Source organism: Neopsephotus bourkii, unplaced genomic scaffold (assembly GCF_033783945.1).
Source record: "Neopsephotus bourkii isolate Nb327-2 ecotype Australia unplaced genomic scaffold, CSIRO-AGI_Nbou_v1 NB_989, whole genome shotgun sequence".
Classification (NCBI taxonomy): Eukaryota; Metazoa; Chordata; class Aves; order Psittaciformes; family Psittacidae; genus Neopsephotus; species Neopsephotus bourkii.
This window is the reverse complement of record NW_026901481.1, coordinates 668,476-685,096: the sequence shown is the minus strand read 5'-3', so window position 1 is coordinate 685,096 and position 16,621 is coordinate 668,476. Positions and strand designations below refer to the sequence as shown.

At 60.0% G+C, this 16,621-nt stretch overlaps 2 protein-coding genes across 3 annotated transcripts; one reads left to right on the top strand and one right to left on the bottom strand.

Moving 5' to 3' along the window:
- The first annotated feature begins 1,512 nt into the window (after positions 1-1,512).
- On the top strand, positions 1,513-4,312 carry LOC133215582 (uncharacterized). 2 transcript variants are annotated; one of them, XM_061359658.1, is made up of 6 exons: positions 1,513-1,879; positions 2,735-2,923; positions 3,049-3,150; positions 3,910-3,948; positions 4,033-4,082; positions 4,202-4,312. In XM_061359658.1, the coding sequence occupies exons 1-6, from the start codon at positions 1,657-1,659 to the stop codon at positions 4,295-4,297; spliced, it is 699 nt and encodes a 232-aa protein (XP_061215642.1). In that variant the 5' UTR covers positions 1,513-1,656; the 3' UTR covers positions 4,298-4,312. The 2 variants fall into 2 exon arrangements, with proteins under 2 accessions (XP_061215642.1, XP_061215644.1); XM_061359660.1 differs by lacking the exon at positions 3,049-3,150.
- Positions 4,313-6,550: 2,238 nt separating this feature from the next.
- Positions 6,551-12,339, bottom strand: VANGL2 (VANGL planar cell polarity protein 2). The gene is made up of 7 exons (XM_061359498.1): positions 12,041-12,339; positions 11,837-11,957; positions 10,037-10,644; positions 9,263-9,399; positions 8,493-8,628; positions 7,970-8,201; positions 6,551-7,592 (listed from the first exon to the last, which is right to left on the bottom strand). Exons 1-7 carry the CDS (start codon positions 12,109-12,111, stop codon positions 7,332-7,334), a joined length of 1,566 nt encoding a protein of 521 aa, XP_061215482.1. The 5' UTR covers positions 12,112-12,339; the 3' UTR covers positions 6,551-7,331.
- Positions 12,340-16,621: the final 4,282 nt, after the last annotated feature.

Sequence of the window (16,621 nt, the reverse complement as noted above, 5' to 3'; positions counted from 1 at the left end):
AACCTGCCCTGGTGCAGCTTGAGGCCGGTTCCTCTTGTCCCATCCCTTGCTCCTTGGGAGCAGAGCCCAGCCCCTCCTGGCAGGCACCTGTATGGAGCCATCAGGTCCCCCCATGATCCAGAGCGGTGGCTGCAGGTCCAGTGCTCCCATAGCAAGGACGTGAGCTGATGCTCCTGATGGGCCACAGAGATGCTCCAAGGGGAATGGCTTGAACCTGCCCGAGCTGAGCTCTTAGGCAGAAGCTCTTCCCTGTGAGGGTGCTGAGGCGCTGGCACAGGGTGCCCAGAGAAGCTGTGGCTGCCCCATCCCTGGCAGTGCTCAAGGCCAGGTTGGACACAGGGGCTTGGAGCATCCTGCTCCAGTGGAAGGGGTCCCATGGCTGCAGATGAGCTTTAAGGTCCCTTCCAACCCAAGCCATTCCAAGCTGGTGTGATTCTGTGATTCCTGGGATTCGCCCTGCAGCACCTTGCAGTCTGGAGCATCCCAATGGAGGCCGGGAGGAGCTGAGGAGCCTCTTAGCCCCTTTCTTCCCATTTCCTTGCCCTGTACTTCTCAACGTGGCAAACACTGGCAGCTCCGTTTGATCGCTCACCGGACAGGAAGCAAGGATAACGCTTGGTGGTGCAAAGCCGAAGATGGGAACTCACCTGCATTCACCCAGGAGCACACCCGGGAGCTCCCCTTTCAGGTCTGGCTGCTTCTGCAGCGCTCCTGGTCCTGCTGGGGACCTCGCAGACCCCACAGCCCCCAGCACCGTGCTCAGCATCGCTTTACGCCAGCAGCGAGCGGTTCGTGGTCCCCTGGGATGCTGTCATGGGCCAGAGGCAGGAGATGATGCAGCCTGGGGGCAAACAGGACAAGGAACGTGGGTGATGCTGTCCCACTCCAGTGCTGATGTGTTTGAAGATGAGGTTTAATTCTTGGGTGAAGTATTTGTATGGAAGCTTTAGGAGGAGAGCAGCTTCCCAAGAGATGCAGGGATGCTGCACAGCTCATTAATGGCTGCATCCCACCGGGATGCTTGCCCTGCAGCAGCGCCTGTGGGCTTCACCCAGAGCTGGGATCTAACAAAGCAGGGGATGCCCAGTGAGCAGGACATGGGGCACCCCAAATCCCCGCTCCCCAAATCCCCCCCAGAGCCAGCAACGGAGCCCAGCTCCCACATCGGCACCAGTGCTCCGGTGCTGCCAGACAATGGGAAGCCTCTTCCCGTGCCGCTTCCCCCCGCTCTTTGTCTCCTCTGTGTAGACAGTAAATTATTCAGGGATGAAGCTGGAGATCTCCTGGAAGCGCCTGGCGCAGGGGAGCCTCCAGGAATAAAAATGCCAGACACATCCGCGCTCAGCTTCTGTCTGTGAACGATTTGAGGTGAATCCAGGCCGGTTTGGGCAGTGATTTCTTTGCTCGCTGCGTTTTCACCGTAGGTGTTTGAGTTTCCACTGTGATCCATTCAGAACGCACCCCGTGGACCATGGGTTTGACCATGCATTGCCCGTGTGGCACCAAATTTGCCCTTGCAACTCCAATCCCCAGCCTGGATGAGGCTTAAACCAGTGGTGATGGCACCGTGGACCGGTCCAGAGGGAGCCGGAGCATCACCGGAGCATCACTGGAGCATCACCTCCAGCTTTGCCCCCATCATGGGATCTATCCCCTATGCTGGTCATAGCCCCAGAATGCCCCCCCCATCCCTCCATGGGATGGTTTCTGGCCATTCATCACCCTATTTCAGTGCCAGCACCTTTGAGCTCACAGGAAGCCGTTGGTGGGGCAGAAAGGGGAAGGAAGACATTGCAAGAGGGAGCAGGGGAAGGGGGGATGGAGCCCAGAGGCGTGGGGATGGGCTGGCTCTGCATGGCAGTGCTGTGCTCCGGAGCTGGTGAGTGGGGTTCGGGGGGGTTCCCCCCCATCTATGGGGCTGGGGGAGGAGGAAGAGGAGGAGGAAGGGGCGATGTGAAGGCAGTGGGTGTGCGACCACGGGGCCTGCTCAGGGGCCCCTTTGCAGCAGGGCAGGATGCTCCCCTGGACATTGCATGGGGGGAAAGGCTTAGGCCACAGCTTCATGGCTTGGCTGGGGTCTGGCTCATGTGCAGGGGTTGAGCTGGGGATCCCTGTGCTCTCCCAGCATTGATTTGGGCCCCAAATCCCCACCCTGGGCTCCTTCAGCCCAGCCCTTTGCTGGCCAAGGGCAGGGATGCTCAGTGGCCACCCGGCCCCTTCCTTGTCCACATCTCACCATGGGCCGGGTTGCTTGACCCCGTTCTACCACCACAGAGCACCCCTGGGTGCTGGCACCAGTGGGATGCTGCTGGTGGCCTGGCCCTTGCCAGCACCCCCCATGGCAACGCCACCGGGAGCATCCTCTGCCTTAGGGTGTCTCAGTGTGAACGTGGTGGGGGGCAATGCCATGGATCCATTGGCATCCCCTTGTCCCTAAAGGCCTCTCCCTAAGCCGTGGTGCTGTGGTGCAGGCTGAGCTCCTGGTGTGGGACCATGGTGATGCAGCCCCATTCCCGCTCCATAGGGGCAGTTTTGGTGTGGGACCATGGTGGTGCAGCCCCATTCGCGCTCCATAGGGGCAGTTTTGGTGTGGGACCATGGTGGTGCAGCCCCATTCCCGCCCCATAGGGGCAGTTTTGGTGTGGGACCATGGTGATGCAGCCCCATTCCCTCTCCATAGGGGCAGTTTTGGGGTGGGGAGGCATTGACATCAACTGCTGCCCCTCATTCCCAGCTCTCACCCTCAAAGAGGATTCAGGCCATGGTGCCGATGGCCTGGAGCTGCTGACAGACCCCAACACAACCCCTGGGGATACGGAGGAGCTGACACCGTGGCCAACAGCATCCCCAGCCCCTCCTTGGAGCAGGGACCCCATCCCCACCTCCGTGCTGCCCCAAAGGGATGCTGCAGGCAACAGAACGCGTGAGTCCCATGGAGGAAGGCAAAGCTGCAGCTTGGGGATGTCCTGCATCCCCCCAGGGAGCTTTTACCCCATCCCTTTGGGCACCTGCAGGCAGCCGGGCCGCATCCCCTATCTCTTCCCTTAGGAAACGCACCGGCTCTCCCCATCAAGTACTGGTCCCCGGCCATCTTCGTGCTGGTTGCTCTGCTCGTGCTCTTCCTCACCTACCGCTGGACCAAGGGGGAAGGTGAGGGCCCCATGGGGTGCTCAGCAGCGCGTTGGGTTGGCAGGAAGAGCTGACAGCCTCCTCCCAACCCACATCCTCGGGGCAGCATCACTCACTGGGTGCTGGGTGTGCGCTGGAGCAAGGGGGGCAGAGCAAGAACCCCCTTGGCCATGGTGGGGCTGCCCCCTTGCTCAGTCTGGCTCCAAAAGCCCAGGTTTGAACCCGGAGCTCCCTTCCCTGCCCCGGGGTGCACCCCTCTGGGGCCAGCTCTGCCCCTTGCTCTAGCACAAGGCTCAGGTTTTCCTCCTCCTGCAAGCCCCAAAGCTCGCATCTCAGGAGGGGCTTGCAAAGCCCTTGTAAAGCCCTTGTAAAGCCCTTGTAAAGCCCTTGTAAACCCCTTGTAAAGCCGTTGTAAAGCCCTTTAAACCCGTTGTAAAACCCTTAGTAAACCCCTTGCAAAGCCCTCGTAAACCCCTTGTAAAGCCCTTGAAAACCCCTTGTAAAGCCCTTGAAAAGCCCTTGTAAAGCCCTTGTAAACCCCTTGTAAACCCCTTGTAAAGCCTTCGTAAACCCCTTGTAAAGCCATTGCAAAGCCCTTGTAAAGCCCTCATAAACCCCTTGTAAACCCCTTGCAAAGCCCTTGTAAAGCCCTTGCAAACCCCTTGTAAACCCCTTGCAAACCCCTTGTAAAGCCCTCCTAAACCCCTCATAAACCCCTTGCAAACCCCTTGCAAACCCCTTGCAAACCCCTTGTAACCCCTACATCTGCCCCGGCAGCAGGGACCCGGGACCGAGCCTCCTCCACCAACGACTCCTCAGGTGAGAGGTGCTCACCCTGAGCCTTGGACCCCCCCTGACGCGGGCTCGGTGCCCTGAGCCCCATCCCAGCTCCTTGCCTTGCAGACCTGGGAGCCCTGGATGCCACCAGCACCCCCAGAGCCGCTGCTGCCCAGGTGAGCCGGGAGCCCTGCACGGGCCTTGGGTACCCCAGCGGGCACAGAGGAGAGCACCCAGCACCCGCGGATGAGGATGAGGATGCTCCATGCAGCTCCTCAAGCAGCGCCTCTTGCAGGAGGAGAGGGCAGAGCCAGAGAGACCCCGAGCCCTGGAGAGCACTGAAACCACCTTCAGCGGGCAGGACCCCCAGGTACTCACCCCAATGTACTGAGCCCCAGCGCAGCGGTGGGGGGACACTGCCCCCCCCCCCCAGCATCTCATTTTGCTTCTTTCCAGCCCGATGCCCCCCCAGCTGCCAGCGGTCCCCATTGCTCCGGGGAGCCCAGTCCCCATTGAGTGCTCCCAGTGGCTTCCAGAGGGACACTGAGACGGGAAGATGCTCCAAGCATCCTGTGCCCCTGTGCTCCTAACCCCATGGATGCCCTAATCCTGGTGGGAAAGGGGACCGGTGTGGGACGTGGGGCACAGCTGAGCCAATAAAGACGGATTTCACCCCAGAACCCCGTGGGTTTCCCTGCTGGGGAGGACCCCCCCCCCCCCCATTGTCACCTTCTCCCCATTGTTCGGAGCGGAGCAGAGGCGGTGGTGACAGCGAAAGGTGCGAAAGGCAACGGAAACACCAAGGCTGGGGCCGGGGATCAGCGCTGGGGGGGGCCCCATCAGTGCGGGTGCATGGGGTGCAGGGGGGTGCAGGGGGGTGCCCCAGCGAGGTGACCACGGGGGCAGGAAGAGGCTCTGCAGCCCCCCTGGGAGAGGTGCAATGGGGGGGGGACAACGACACACAGGGCTCGACCCCCACAAAGGGGTTGGGGATTTGGGAATGGGCATTTCCGCACCCCCCCGCTCGTCCCAAACCCTTCACCATCCACCCCAAAGCCTTGGACCCCCAGAGCCTTGGCCCTCCAAACCCTGCATCCCCGTGAATCCCGAATCCCTGCAAGCCCCAAACCCCGGTCCCATCAGACCTCAATGTTGATGCAGACCCCAATGTGGATGCAGTGCTGACACTTGCATCCACACCAGTGCAAGGCGGCCCTGGCTGGACCCCAATGACCTTGAAGCTCCTTCCCAACCCACCCCAGGCTGGGACCCCGTGGTTCTATAAACCCCAAAGCCTTGGTCCCCACGAGCCCCCACACCTTGACCCTGCACCCCCAAACCCTTTTCTCCATGGATTCCAAGCCCTTTCTCCCATAGGTCCCCAAAACCTTGGCCCTGGCCACCCCTTGTCCCTTTAGACCCCAACCCTCAAGCCCTTGGTGCCCATAAACACCCAACCTTTGGACCCTCCTAACCCCAACCCCTGTAAAGCCCAAACCTTTGGCTCCTTAAACCCCAAATCCTTGCCCTCCATAAACTCCAAATCCTTCATCCCTCAACCCCCAAATCCCTGGCCCCAGAGACCCAAAATCCATGCCCCCCCCCAACCCCAAGCCCTTGTCCTACACCGAGCGCAGGATGAGGTCCTCTCTCAGCGCATCCCTTGAGCAGGGACCTAAACCTGCTTCTTGACCCCAAAGCGTTGGCATGGAGGAGAAAATCACCATAATCACCATAATCACCATCAGCATCAGCATAAAAAAAAGTCAAAAAAGGGTTTATTTTTTATATATATATAAAAAAAAATTTGTACAGTTTTAGTTCCTCTATGAAAACCAGAAACGAACCCAACTCCTCCCAGGGCCGCACGGCTCCGAGCCGCTGCAGGCTGCAAACCCAAGCTCTTTATATATTAACAAACCCCCCCCATTTTACACTTTACAACTTTCTACACGCATGCACTCGGGCTCGGCTCGGCGGAAACGCAACAACAAAACCCCCCCGGACCAAACCCCAAATGAACCAAAAAGAAGGGTTTCTTCTGAAACTCCCCAGTGGAAAAATCCCCCCCTTTTCCCCGGCCGACCCACCCGCGCCTGCCAAAGTCATCTCTTTGCACTAAACCACCCCAAAACGGGCTCCCTGATGGGGGCCAGGGGTGAAACCTTCGGCCTCAAGAACATGAAGGAGGGGTTGGAGATGCCTGAAAAATGGGGGTATCCTGGAAGCGGGGGAGCCGGTCCCAAGCCATGGATGGGGTCGGACCCCGCAGGACCCCTCCAGCATCTTCCCTCTGCTCCTGGTACCCGCAGGGAGAGCCCCGGCCCCTCTATGGTGGCATCGGGACCACAGCCCCTCGCTTCGCACCTTTTGGGTGCTTTGGGCCAAACTAACCCCAAACCAAACCCCACCGTGACCAAACCACCCCCTCCTGCCCAGCCACAGCCTCCCCCGGGCCCTCCTTCCCCGAGGCTCCGGGATCCATAGGGAAAAAAGAGAAACGACCCCCAAATTAACCTAAATCCATGAGGTATTTGTGACCTTAACACGAGCGAGGGAAGGCAAAAGCTTGTGCGTCCCCATGGCGAGCCAGCTCGTGGGACCCCCGTGGGTCAGCCCTCCCCATGGGATGCTAAGGACACTCAGCATCCCCACCAGGAACCGCTCGCTTCATTCCCACCGCTGGCTCCAGGTCCAGGATTGACCCCAAGACACATTTTAAGCTGCTCTGCTTGCACCCCACAGCCAGAACAGGAAGCCCCATGGTGATGCTGCTGGGATGAAGGACATGGATCCCATCAGGAGCAGGGAAACCGCTTGGAAACCCTCTTCTGCTTCTCATACAAACCAGCTTTGCACTTGCTGTTGTTGAGAGCTGAGTGGGAGCCATCAGCAGAGAGGATGCTCCGAGAGCCAGGGAACGGTGTCCTGGGTGCCAGGGGCTTTCATAGCAGCCATGGATCACGGAGGTGTTTGCAACACAGTGCCCAGAAGAACCTCTAGGATTAAAAACCAGCCCCAGATGCTGGGCAATGGTTTAAGGCCAGAGCCGGGTAGAAAAGAGGCAAGCGCCGGAGGTCCTTGGGACCTGATGGTGCTTGAAGACGCTGGTGATGAAGGCAGAGTTAGCCCTTGGGTTACGGCACCGCAGCGCCGGCTCCTCCCTGCCTGTGCCCGTTGCACCTTCGGGGGGGATGCTCCAGGGACCTGGCTTTCAGGGAGGAGGAGGAGGAGGAGGAGGAAGGGGCTCAGCCCACCCCGATGGCCAAGCGCTCACAGGCAGGTGATGGAGCCAGGCAATGGGTGCTGCTTCCTTAGTTCTGCCCTTGAGCCGTGGCCTCCCTGAGCCGCAGCGGAGGTGGTGAAGCCGAGATGGATGGGAAGGGAGATGCTCTCCCCCCGGCCCCTCTCCATCCCTCCCCAGCTCACACAGAGGTCTCTGACTGCAGCCTCATGACGAACTTGTGCGACTTGGGGTCCACAAACTCCTCCGAGAGCTTGAAGAAGGGGATCTTCTTGGTGCTCACCACGAGGCTGAAGTCCTGGCGCTTCAGCACAAAGACCACCCCGTCCTTGAGGCCGTTGGTCACCGGCTCCTCGCTCACCAGCGTCCACTGCTTGGCCAACCAGCGGTCCTTGTGGTACTGGATGGTGGGCCCAGGCGTCAGGTACCGCTCAAGGAATGCCTTGGAGGAGGGGAAGGACACGTGAACATCACCTTCCCCTTTGGGTTCTGCAGCCCCAAGCTGCTCAGCAGGTCCTGCAGGAAGCGCATCCCTGCGCAGCCAGTTCCCATCCCTGCACCCTGCTCCCTTGGGATTACGCCTGCTTTGATGGTTCTACCCCAGCTCCTTGCCCTCCCTTCTTGTACTGGGGAAGAAAACCCAAACCCAAGCGCTCCACGCTCTGCACCAATCCCTTGGGAAAACCTGTGGGCCCATCCCAGCTCACTGTGCACCTCCACACTCGTGTTCTAAGGGTTGCACTTGACCTTAAAGGTCTTTCCCTCAATGTAATGGGAGCATAAACTCAACCTAGCTTACGGTCCCATGACTGCACACACCTTGGGCGTCATGTCGTGGGTGATGCAGAACTCGAGGTGCTGCAGGATGCTCTCCATGGTGTGGTAGGGCTGCTGCTTGGTGGTGCGCAGGTACTTCTGCATGGCCCGGGCCATGGAGGCGAAGATGGCCTGAGCTGCCTCCCGCGGGTCCATGATCTCCCGGGGGTTCTTCTGGTCCTCCTCCTGCAGCCGCTTGATGTGGGTGAAGGCTTCTTCCACCGCCACCACCAGCCTGCGGGGAGGGAACCCCCGGCACGGGGTCAGTTTGGGTACAGACAAGAGACCCCTTGGGAATGGGGAACGGGAGCCGTTTGCCCACGTATGTACAGCAGGAAACCACCTCCCGACCCAAAACTGCTCTGGGGGAGACCTGGTTGTGCCCACAACACGTAGGGATGCTCTTCCACAAAGAACAGGGATGCTTCAACTTGGAGGTGAGCCCCCCCCTCACCAGCACAGCCCATAGGGGTCCTGGCATGGGCACCCCACAGGACCCGCAGTGATGGGGCTCCCGGTGCCGTACCTGGCGCGGCGCTTCCGCACCCTGCGCTCGTGCTCTGCCTCCTCATAGTAGTACTCGTTGTGGCTGTTGTCCCGGCGCCGGGCGGCCGCCGCGATGACGGCGCGGGACTGGCCCGTGGAGTTGTTGGTGCTGTTTTCTGTGGGGAAAGGGATGAGGTTTCCCCCCTGTGAGGGTGCTGAGGCGCTGGCATGGGGTGCCCGGAGGAGCTGCGGCTGCCCCATCCCTGGTGGTGCTCAATGGGGCTTGGAGCGCCCTGCTCCAGTGGAAGGTGCCCCTGCCCATGGAGCTGGATGAGCTTTGAGGTCCCATCCAACCCAAACCATTCCATGATGGATTGGGGCCTATAGGGATGCTGGGGATGGACTCTTCATTAGGGACTGCAGTGACAGGACAAGGGGTGATGGGTTAAAACTGAAACAGGAGAAGTTTAGATTGGATCTAAGGAGGAAACTCTTTCCTGTGAGGGTGCTGAGGCACTGGAATGGGTGCCCAGGGAGGTTGTGAATGCTCCATCCCTGGCAGTGTTCAAGGCCAGCTTGGACAGAGCCTTGGGTGCCCTGGTTTAGTGGGAGGTGTCCCTGCCCATTGGAACTGGATGATCTCAAGGCCCTTTCCAACCCACCCCATTCCATGGTTCTACCATTCTATGATCTGGAGAAGGCTGGAGAGCGGCTGTGCTATGCCCAGAGCCAAGAGGAGAGGAAAACACAGGGATGGGGAGGGAATGAGGAGAGAGAACAGGAGGAAAAGGGCAGGGAAGGGGAGCTCACCCTCGCCGAGGGAATAGACTTTGAACCCAGACATCTTCTTGGACAGGACGGATTTCGGCAGGTTGAGGAGGGCAGGGTTGTAGACCGGGAAGTCGTGGTAATAGTTCTCCAGGATCCACACGGCCGCTCGCTGGATGCTGCAGGCACACAGAGCTGGTCAGCACCGTGCCAGGGGCAGGAGGAGGACAGGGTAGGGACCGACCCGTGCGGCACTGCATGGACTGGGCACCATGAACACACACACAGGAAGGCACAAGCACACTGGAGCACCCATGTAATGCACACACCACGCAATGCACACACCACGTGATGCACACACCACGCAATGCACACCATACACAATGCACACACCACGCAATGCACACCATACACAATGCACACACCACATGATGCACACACCACGCCATGCACACACCACGCAATGCACACCATACACGATGCACACACCATGTAATGCACACCATACACAATGCACACCATACACAATGCACACCATACGCAATGCACACACCATGCAATGCACACACCACGCAATGCACACACCACGCAATGCACACACCACACAATGCACACACCATACAATGCACACCATACACAATGCACACACCATACAATGCACACACCACGCAATGCACACACCACGCAATGCACACACCACACAATGCACACACCATACAATGCACACCATACACAATGCACACACCATACAATGCACACCATACACAATGCACACACCACGCAATGCACACCACACACGATGCTGTACCCCCATACCTGAGGTGTCCAACGTTATAGAAGCGGCTGGCGCCGTCGGCGGAGCGCACGGCCTTGAGGGTGAACTGGGGCTGGAGCTGCCGCAGCTCCAGCAGCACCACGGCCAGGTAGTGCACGAAGAGCAGCGCATCCACCAGCGAGACAGCAAACTGCACCACCCCCTGGTAGTTGCGGTCCCGGGAGTCCAGGATGCGCACCCCATAGAAGAGCCAGTAGGAGACGACGAGGAGGAAGACGAGCACCATGAGCAGCGCTCGGAAGACGAAGACGCGGGGGAAGAAGGCTTTGGGGCGGCGGAAGAAGAGGGCCCAGCTGCCCAGCAGGAGGATGAGGAGTTTGAAGGCCACGGAGATGAAGAGCCCTTCGCAGGGCGTCCCGCAGGGCTCCAGCTCCTCCCGCCACAGCAGCTGGGGCAGCAGCATGAAGGCGAGGGGGGTGAGGAAGGCGAGAAGCGCCAGCGCCCCGGCCAGCGAGACGCCCAGATGCCGGGAGCAGTCCAGATGGGCGCTGTCCTCCATGTCCTTGGTGATGCGGGTGATGTCGTCGTGCGAGATGCTGTGCTCCGACGTCCCCGTCACCACGGTGGTGGTCTCGCCCCAGTTGTCATCCTAAGGATGGGTTACAAGGGGCATGGATTGGTGCTTCCCCATCACCGGCACCACGCTGATCCCCCCCACCCCAGCTCCCATCCACCAAACCTCCAAGCCCGGCGCGCTGCCTGGTGCCATCACCCCCATTGAGGTGGGAACCCCGGCTTGGAGTCAGGGGGATGCAGGGATTTGGCCTCCGGGACCCTGTGGGAAACCCCCGTTGGCAGCTCCGTGTGCGCTGCGCCTTTGCGGCAGCTCTGGGAGCAGGGAGCATCCCGGTTCCAGGCAAACCCCTCATTAGAGGGCCAGAAGGAACATGCCCGGCTGCTGCCCCAACACAGCCCCACCGCGGCTCCTCCTCCAGCACTAAGTCAATGGTGATCCAGCAGCTCAGAACCAGTGGGATCATCCCTGCTTCCAAAATCCCCCTCCCTCCTCCAGCCAGAGGGTGCAAACCGACCCATTCCCATCCACGCTCGGCCTTACAGCTCCTTGGCATCCCTGAAGCTTGGGGTTTATCGCATCCTATCTCCCCCCTCCGGATCTCCATGGGAAAGCCGGCAATTCCATGCCAAAGAGCAAACTAAAGCCACAGCCTGGGGCTTTCTGGAGCCATGGGGAGCAGTGGAGGGCTTGGGAGGACCAGTCCAAACCCCAGCCCATCCCCAGGTGAACCCAGGCTCAGCCACTGCATCCCGGCCTCTGCCAGCGCCGGCTTCTTGGTGGGGGAAGATGAAAAGGGCTGGAGCCGCCTGTGTGGGTGGCTGGGAGGGGATTAAAGCCAAGGATTGGCCGGAGGATCCTGGTACCCAGAGCAGGGGAACAAGGGACCCCCATGGGACCGCGGGGCTGGGCTGGAGGGATGCAGCACGGAGCCTCCTCCGCATCAACCCACTCCCCGGTGGGATCCTGCTGCCCTAGTGCAGCCAAGCCGGCATCACCTGCAGGCGCCGAGGGAGGGTTCAGTTAATCCCAAGGGAGTGGATCCCTACGGATTGGGTCCCCAGGCTGTTTTTCCACCCTGGGCACCCCATGCCCCCCCCAAGGCGCCGCAGGAGCCGGTCCCCTTTCATCTGCACCGGTGCTGCCCGCCCGCCCTCGCCGCCGGCGCGGGGCCAGCCCAACCGGCTCGACCGGAGCACCGGGCATGCCGGGATCCCAGCAGCATCCCCACGGGTGCCAACCCTGCTCCTGCCGGTGCCCAGCTCACCCTCTCGTCCCCCCGCGTGGATTCATTGTCCAGCAAGGGCTCTCCCGGCGCTTGGATGGTCACGGACTTGTCCCCGCGGCTCCCATCCCGGCTTTTGGAGCGATGCCGGTCCCGCCGCTCCCTGCAAGGCCAAAGAGAGGGGTGCGTTGGGTGCGCTGGGGTGACAGCACCCGCTGAGGCCACGGGCACGCAGCAACCCCTCACCTGTGCTTGCGGGAGCTGCGGGAATGCCCGGACTTGTAGGAATACCCCGAGTACTGCGACTCATTGTCCATGGTGTCGGAGCGCCGGGGCTTGTGCCGCTCCACGCTGAGGGGCTTGGGTCTCGCCGGCCTCGGGACAGCGGCCAGGGCCTCCTTCAGAGGGGGCTTCTTCAGGCCCAGGGGCACCTTCAGGAAGTCGACCGTCACCTTGAAGGACTCTATTTTGATCACCGGGGTGGGCTCGTCTCAGGAGAAAACAGCTCGCCCGCCTGCAGAGGGATGGGAAGGCTCGGCGGCGGCAGGGACACAGCCAGCAATGCCTCGGGATGATGGCGAGCATCCCCTCACCGCCACCCACATTATCCCTGTACCACCATCCATGTTATCCCTGTACCACCACCGGTGTTATCCCTGTACCACCACCAGTGTTATCCCTGTACCACTATCCATGTTATCCCTGTACCACCACCTGTGTTATCCCTGTACCACCACCTGTGTTATCCCTGTACCACCACCAGTGTTATCCCTGTACCACCACCAGTGTTATCCCTGTACCATTACCCACGTTATCCCTGTACCACCACCAGTGTTATCCCTGTACCATTACCCACGTTATCCCTGTACCACCACCAGTGTTATCCCTGTACCACCACCAGTGTTATCCCTGTACCACCACCCGTGTTATCCCTGTACCACCACCAGTGTTATCCCTGTACCAACCCGTTATCTGTACCACCACCCGTGTTATCCCTGTACCACCACCAGTGTTATCCCTGTACCACCACCAGTGTTATCCCTGTACCATTACCCACGTTATCCCTGTACCACCACCAGTGTTATCCCTGTACCACCACCAGTGTTATCCCTGTACCACCACCCGTGTTATCCCTGTACCACCACCCGCGTTATCCCTGTACCACCACCAGTGTTATCCCTGTACCATTACCCACGTTATCCCTGTACCACCACCAGTGTTATCCCTGTACCACCACCAGTGTTATCCCTGTACCACCACCCGTGTTATCCCTGTACCACCACCCGCGTTATCCCTGCACCACCACCAGTGTTATCCCTGTACCATTACCCACGTTATCCCTGTACCACCACCAGTGTTATCCCTGTACCACCACCAGTGTTATCCCTGTACCACCACCCGTGTTATCCCTGTACCACCACCCGCGTTATCCCTGCACCACCACCAGTGTTATCCCTGTACCATTACCCACGTTATCCCTGTACCACCACCAGTGTTATCCCTGTACCACCACCAGTGTTATCCCTGTACCACCACCCGTGTTATCCCTGTACCACCACCAGTGTTATCCCTGTACCATTACCCACGTTATCCCTGTACCACCACCCGTGTTATCCCTGTACCACCACCAGTGTTATCCCTGTACCACCACCAGTGTTATCCCTGTACCACCACCCATGTTATCCCTGTACCACCACCCATGTTATCCCTGTACCACCACCAGTGTTATCCCTGTACCACCACCAGTGTTATCCCTGTACCACCACCAGTGTTATCCCTGTACCACCACCAGTGTTATCCCTGTACCACCACCCGCGTTATCCCTGTACCACCACCAGTGTTATCCCTGTACCACCACCCATGTTATCCCTGTACCACCACCAGTGTTATCCCTGTACCACCACCCATGTTATCCCTGTACCACCACTCATGTTATCCCTGTACCACCACCAGTGTTATCCCTGTACCACCACCAGTGTTATCCCTGTACCACCACCTGTGTTATCCCTGTACCACCACCTGTGTTATCCCTGTACCACCACCAGTGTTATCCCTGTACCACCACCAGTGTTATCCCTGTACCACCATCCATGTTATCCTGTACCACACCATGTACCAACCTGTTATCCCTGTACCACCACCGTGTTATCCCTGTACCACCACCCCCGTTATCCCTGTACCACCACCAGTGTTATCCCTGTACCACCATCCATGTTATCCCTGTACCACCATCCATGTTATCCCTGTACCACCACCTGTGTTATCCCTGTACCACCACAGCTCCAGCCCTGGTGGCAAACACGGATGGGACATGAGCAGGGAAAAGGAATCTGGGCCATCTTGGGGCACTTTCTGTTCTCTCCCCTACCCAAGCTGAGTTTGGGGCTGCTCCTTCCCCTTCCGTAACCGTAGCGCACGATGAGCTCCTGCTTCGGGCGATTTACGCTTCCATTACCACCACAGGCAGGACTGGAACTGCCAAAAGGGTGCTGAGGGTGGGGGCCACGGGAAACAGAAACAGAAACAGGAATGAATAACTGGGTGCAGGCAACGGTTCAGGCCCATCTCGCAGTGCAGGGCTCTGCCTGGACACGCTCCCCAGCGCGGAGCTGGGATCTCACAGCCAGGAGATGAGCTTGGAGAGCATCGCTCCACACCGGCCCCAGCTCCGCTCCCAGTGAGTGAGCTGGGATTGCTCTGGGAGACACTGGGGGGGTGCTCTGGGGATGGCAGCGCCGGCCTGGGCCAGCCCAGCCGCATCCAGAGGCTGGTTCAGCATCACAAGGCTGTCTCGGGGCAGATAGCATCACCCTGAGCACTTACTCATGGCTACCACATGGTTGTGAGCCAGCCCCAACTCCCACTGCAGCCTTTTGTAGACAGACAAGTATATAAATACATACACACACATGATGCTGGAATCCCAGACTGGGTTGGGTTGGAAGGGACCTTAAAGCTCATCTGAAGGGATCCCTTCCTCTAGAGCAGGGTGCTCCCACCTGGCCTTGAGCACTGCCAGGGATGGGGGAGCCAAACGCTCTCCCTTCAACCCATTCCAGTGTCCCATCACCCTCACAGGGATCAGCTTCTGCCTAAGAGCTCATCTCCATCTCCCCCCTGGCAGGTTCAAGCCATTCCCCTTGTCCTGTCCCCCCATCCCTTGCCCAAAGCCCCTCTCCAGGCTCCCTGCAGCCCCTTTAGGTATGGAAAGGCTGCAGTAAGGTCTCCAGTACCCACCTACGCCATCCTCAGAGCTCCGTGGCAAAGGCAGGATCTGCCTCGGTGCTCTCCCAGCCCAGGCCCCCCACTGGTTTTGGGGACCCCCAAGCTGCTCACAGCCCTGCCTCTGGTTTGGAGCTGGGGCTGTGATCCCACCAGGAAAGGGACCTGAACACTGGTGGGAGCCACCGGGGCCATGGTGCTGCCTGACCCATACTGGGGGTGCTGGACCCTGTCAGAGGGGTCCTGCCTGATCCCCCCTCAGGGTGCTGGGGGGATGCAGGCATTGGGCATCCCCCAAGCTCCTTGTGCTGTGTTTGGGGTGGACCCGTGCCCGGTAACCACGGCAATGCCATTTTGACCAAAGAAAAGCCAAATGTCTTTTGGCCTCTTTTCCAAAGTCTCAAGAAGGGGGGAGATGGGGTCAGGGAGGCAAAAAGAGTGTGGGGGGGTCCTTTTGTCCCAGATGCTGGATGCTCACACGTTTATCACTATGGCAACAACCCACCCCCCCTACACACCGGTTGTCTAGGAGATGGCAACAGGGTCCGGAGCTCGTCCCGGCATTCCCAGCTTCCATGGGGGATGGGGCTGGGACAGAAAGGACCCCCCAGTCTCCTGCCAGCCCCCCCCCCATGGGCTTTGTTTGCAGGCAGGGATTGAGTTTCTGCTGGGAACAATGCGGGGGCCTCAGCAGCACGGGGGGCCTGGGGCAGGCTGAGCCCCGGGATGCTGGGGCTGGGGGCAGGCTGAGCCCCAGGATGCTGGGGCTGGCACTCACCGGCGCCGGTGCTGCCCCCGCGGTCACCGAGGCACTTGGAGCATCCTGAGCCTCCTGCTGGGGCCGGGGGCTGCGCATGGAGGGGGCGGTCACGGGGTGGGTCCGAGGTCCGGCTGGGGAAGGAGGAGAGGAGGAAATGAGGATCCACGGCGCAGGGATGCAGGGGGGGCATCGCATCCACAGGGATCTGCACCATGTGTGTGCTGCACCAGCGCCCCGGGCCTGGGTTTGGGGGAGAGGCACAGCAGGAGCCAAGGTCCTTGTCCTGCAGCTCTCCCAACCCTGCTTCCCCTGGAGCATCCGTCCTAACGGGTTTGAAACCCACCCCACAGACACCACCACAGACCCAGATCCTGCCCTGGCATCACCTCTGCGGTGCCCTGTACCACCAGCACCCTCCTGCCATGGGGTGTGAGGTGTCCAGAGCCAGCCCAAGCACCATGGAGAGGCGCAGCCGAGGCATCAGCCAAAATCAGGATGGGGTTTCCCAACTCATCTCCATCCTTCAAGGCATCGCCCCATGGATTTAATGCTCCTCAGGCACCACAGTGCTGTGGCCACACTTCAAGGTCAAGGGGTCCCCATGGCTGCGCTGGTGGCGGGGGGAGCCTGGGGCTGTCCAGCTCCCGAAGGCAAAGCCAGAGCTGGGAGATGGGGCTGGATCCATCCAGACTGGAACAAGCCATGTCCCAATGGGCTCTGCTCTGCAGGGAGCAAGCAACGAGCCATAGGAAGGGCTGCAGCGAGCCCAGCACCGGGGTCCCAAGCTGGTGACAGCACAGAGGTCATGGGCAGAGGCTCTGGGGCCCTTTCCCCAGGCAGAGCAG

Bases quoted from the DNA above. Each gene is read 5' to 3' on its own strand.
- LOC133215582 (XM_061359658.1), top strand. From the start codon at position 1,657: ATGCTGGTCATAGCCCCAGAATGCCCCCCCCATCCCTCCATGGGATGG. The intron at 3,949-4,032 runs GTGAGAGGTGCT...CTTGCCTTGCAG, and splicing joins CTCCACCAACGACTCCTCAG to ACCTGGGAGCCCTGGATGCC. The intron at 4,083-4,201 runs GTGAGCCGGGAG...CGCCTCTTGCAG, and splicing joins CCAGAGCCGCTGCTGCCCAG to GAGGAGAGGGCAGAGCCAGA.
- VANGL2 (XM_061359498.1), bottom strand. From the start codon at position 12,111: ATGGACAATGAGTCGCAGTACTCGGGGTATTCCTACAAGTCCGGGCAT. The intron at 10,645-11,836 runs GTGAGCTGGGCA...ACCCATCCTTAG, and splicing joins CCACGCGGGGGGACGAGAGG to GATGACAACTGGGGCGAGAC. The intron at 9,400-10,036 runs GTATGGGGGTAC...GTGTGCCTGCAG, and splicing joins TATAACGTTGGACACCTCAG to CATCCAGCGAGCGGCCGTGT.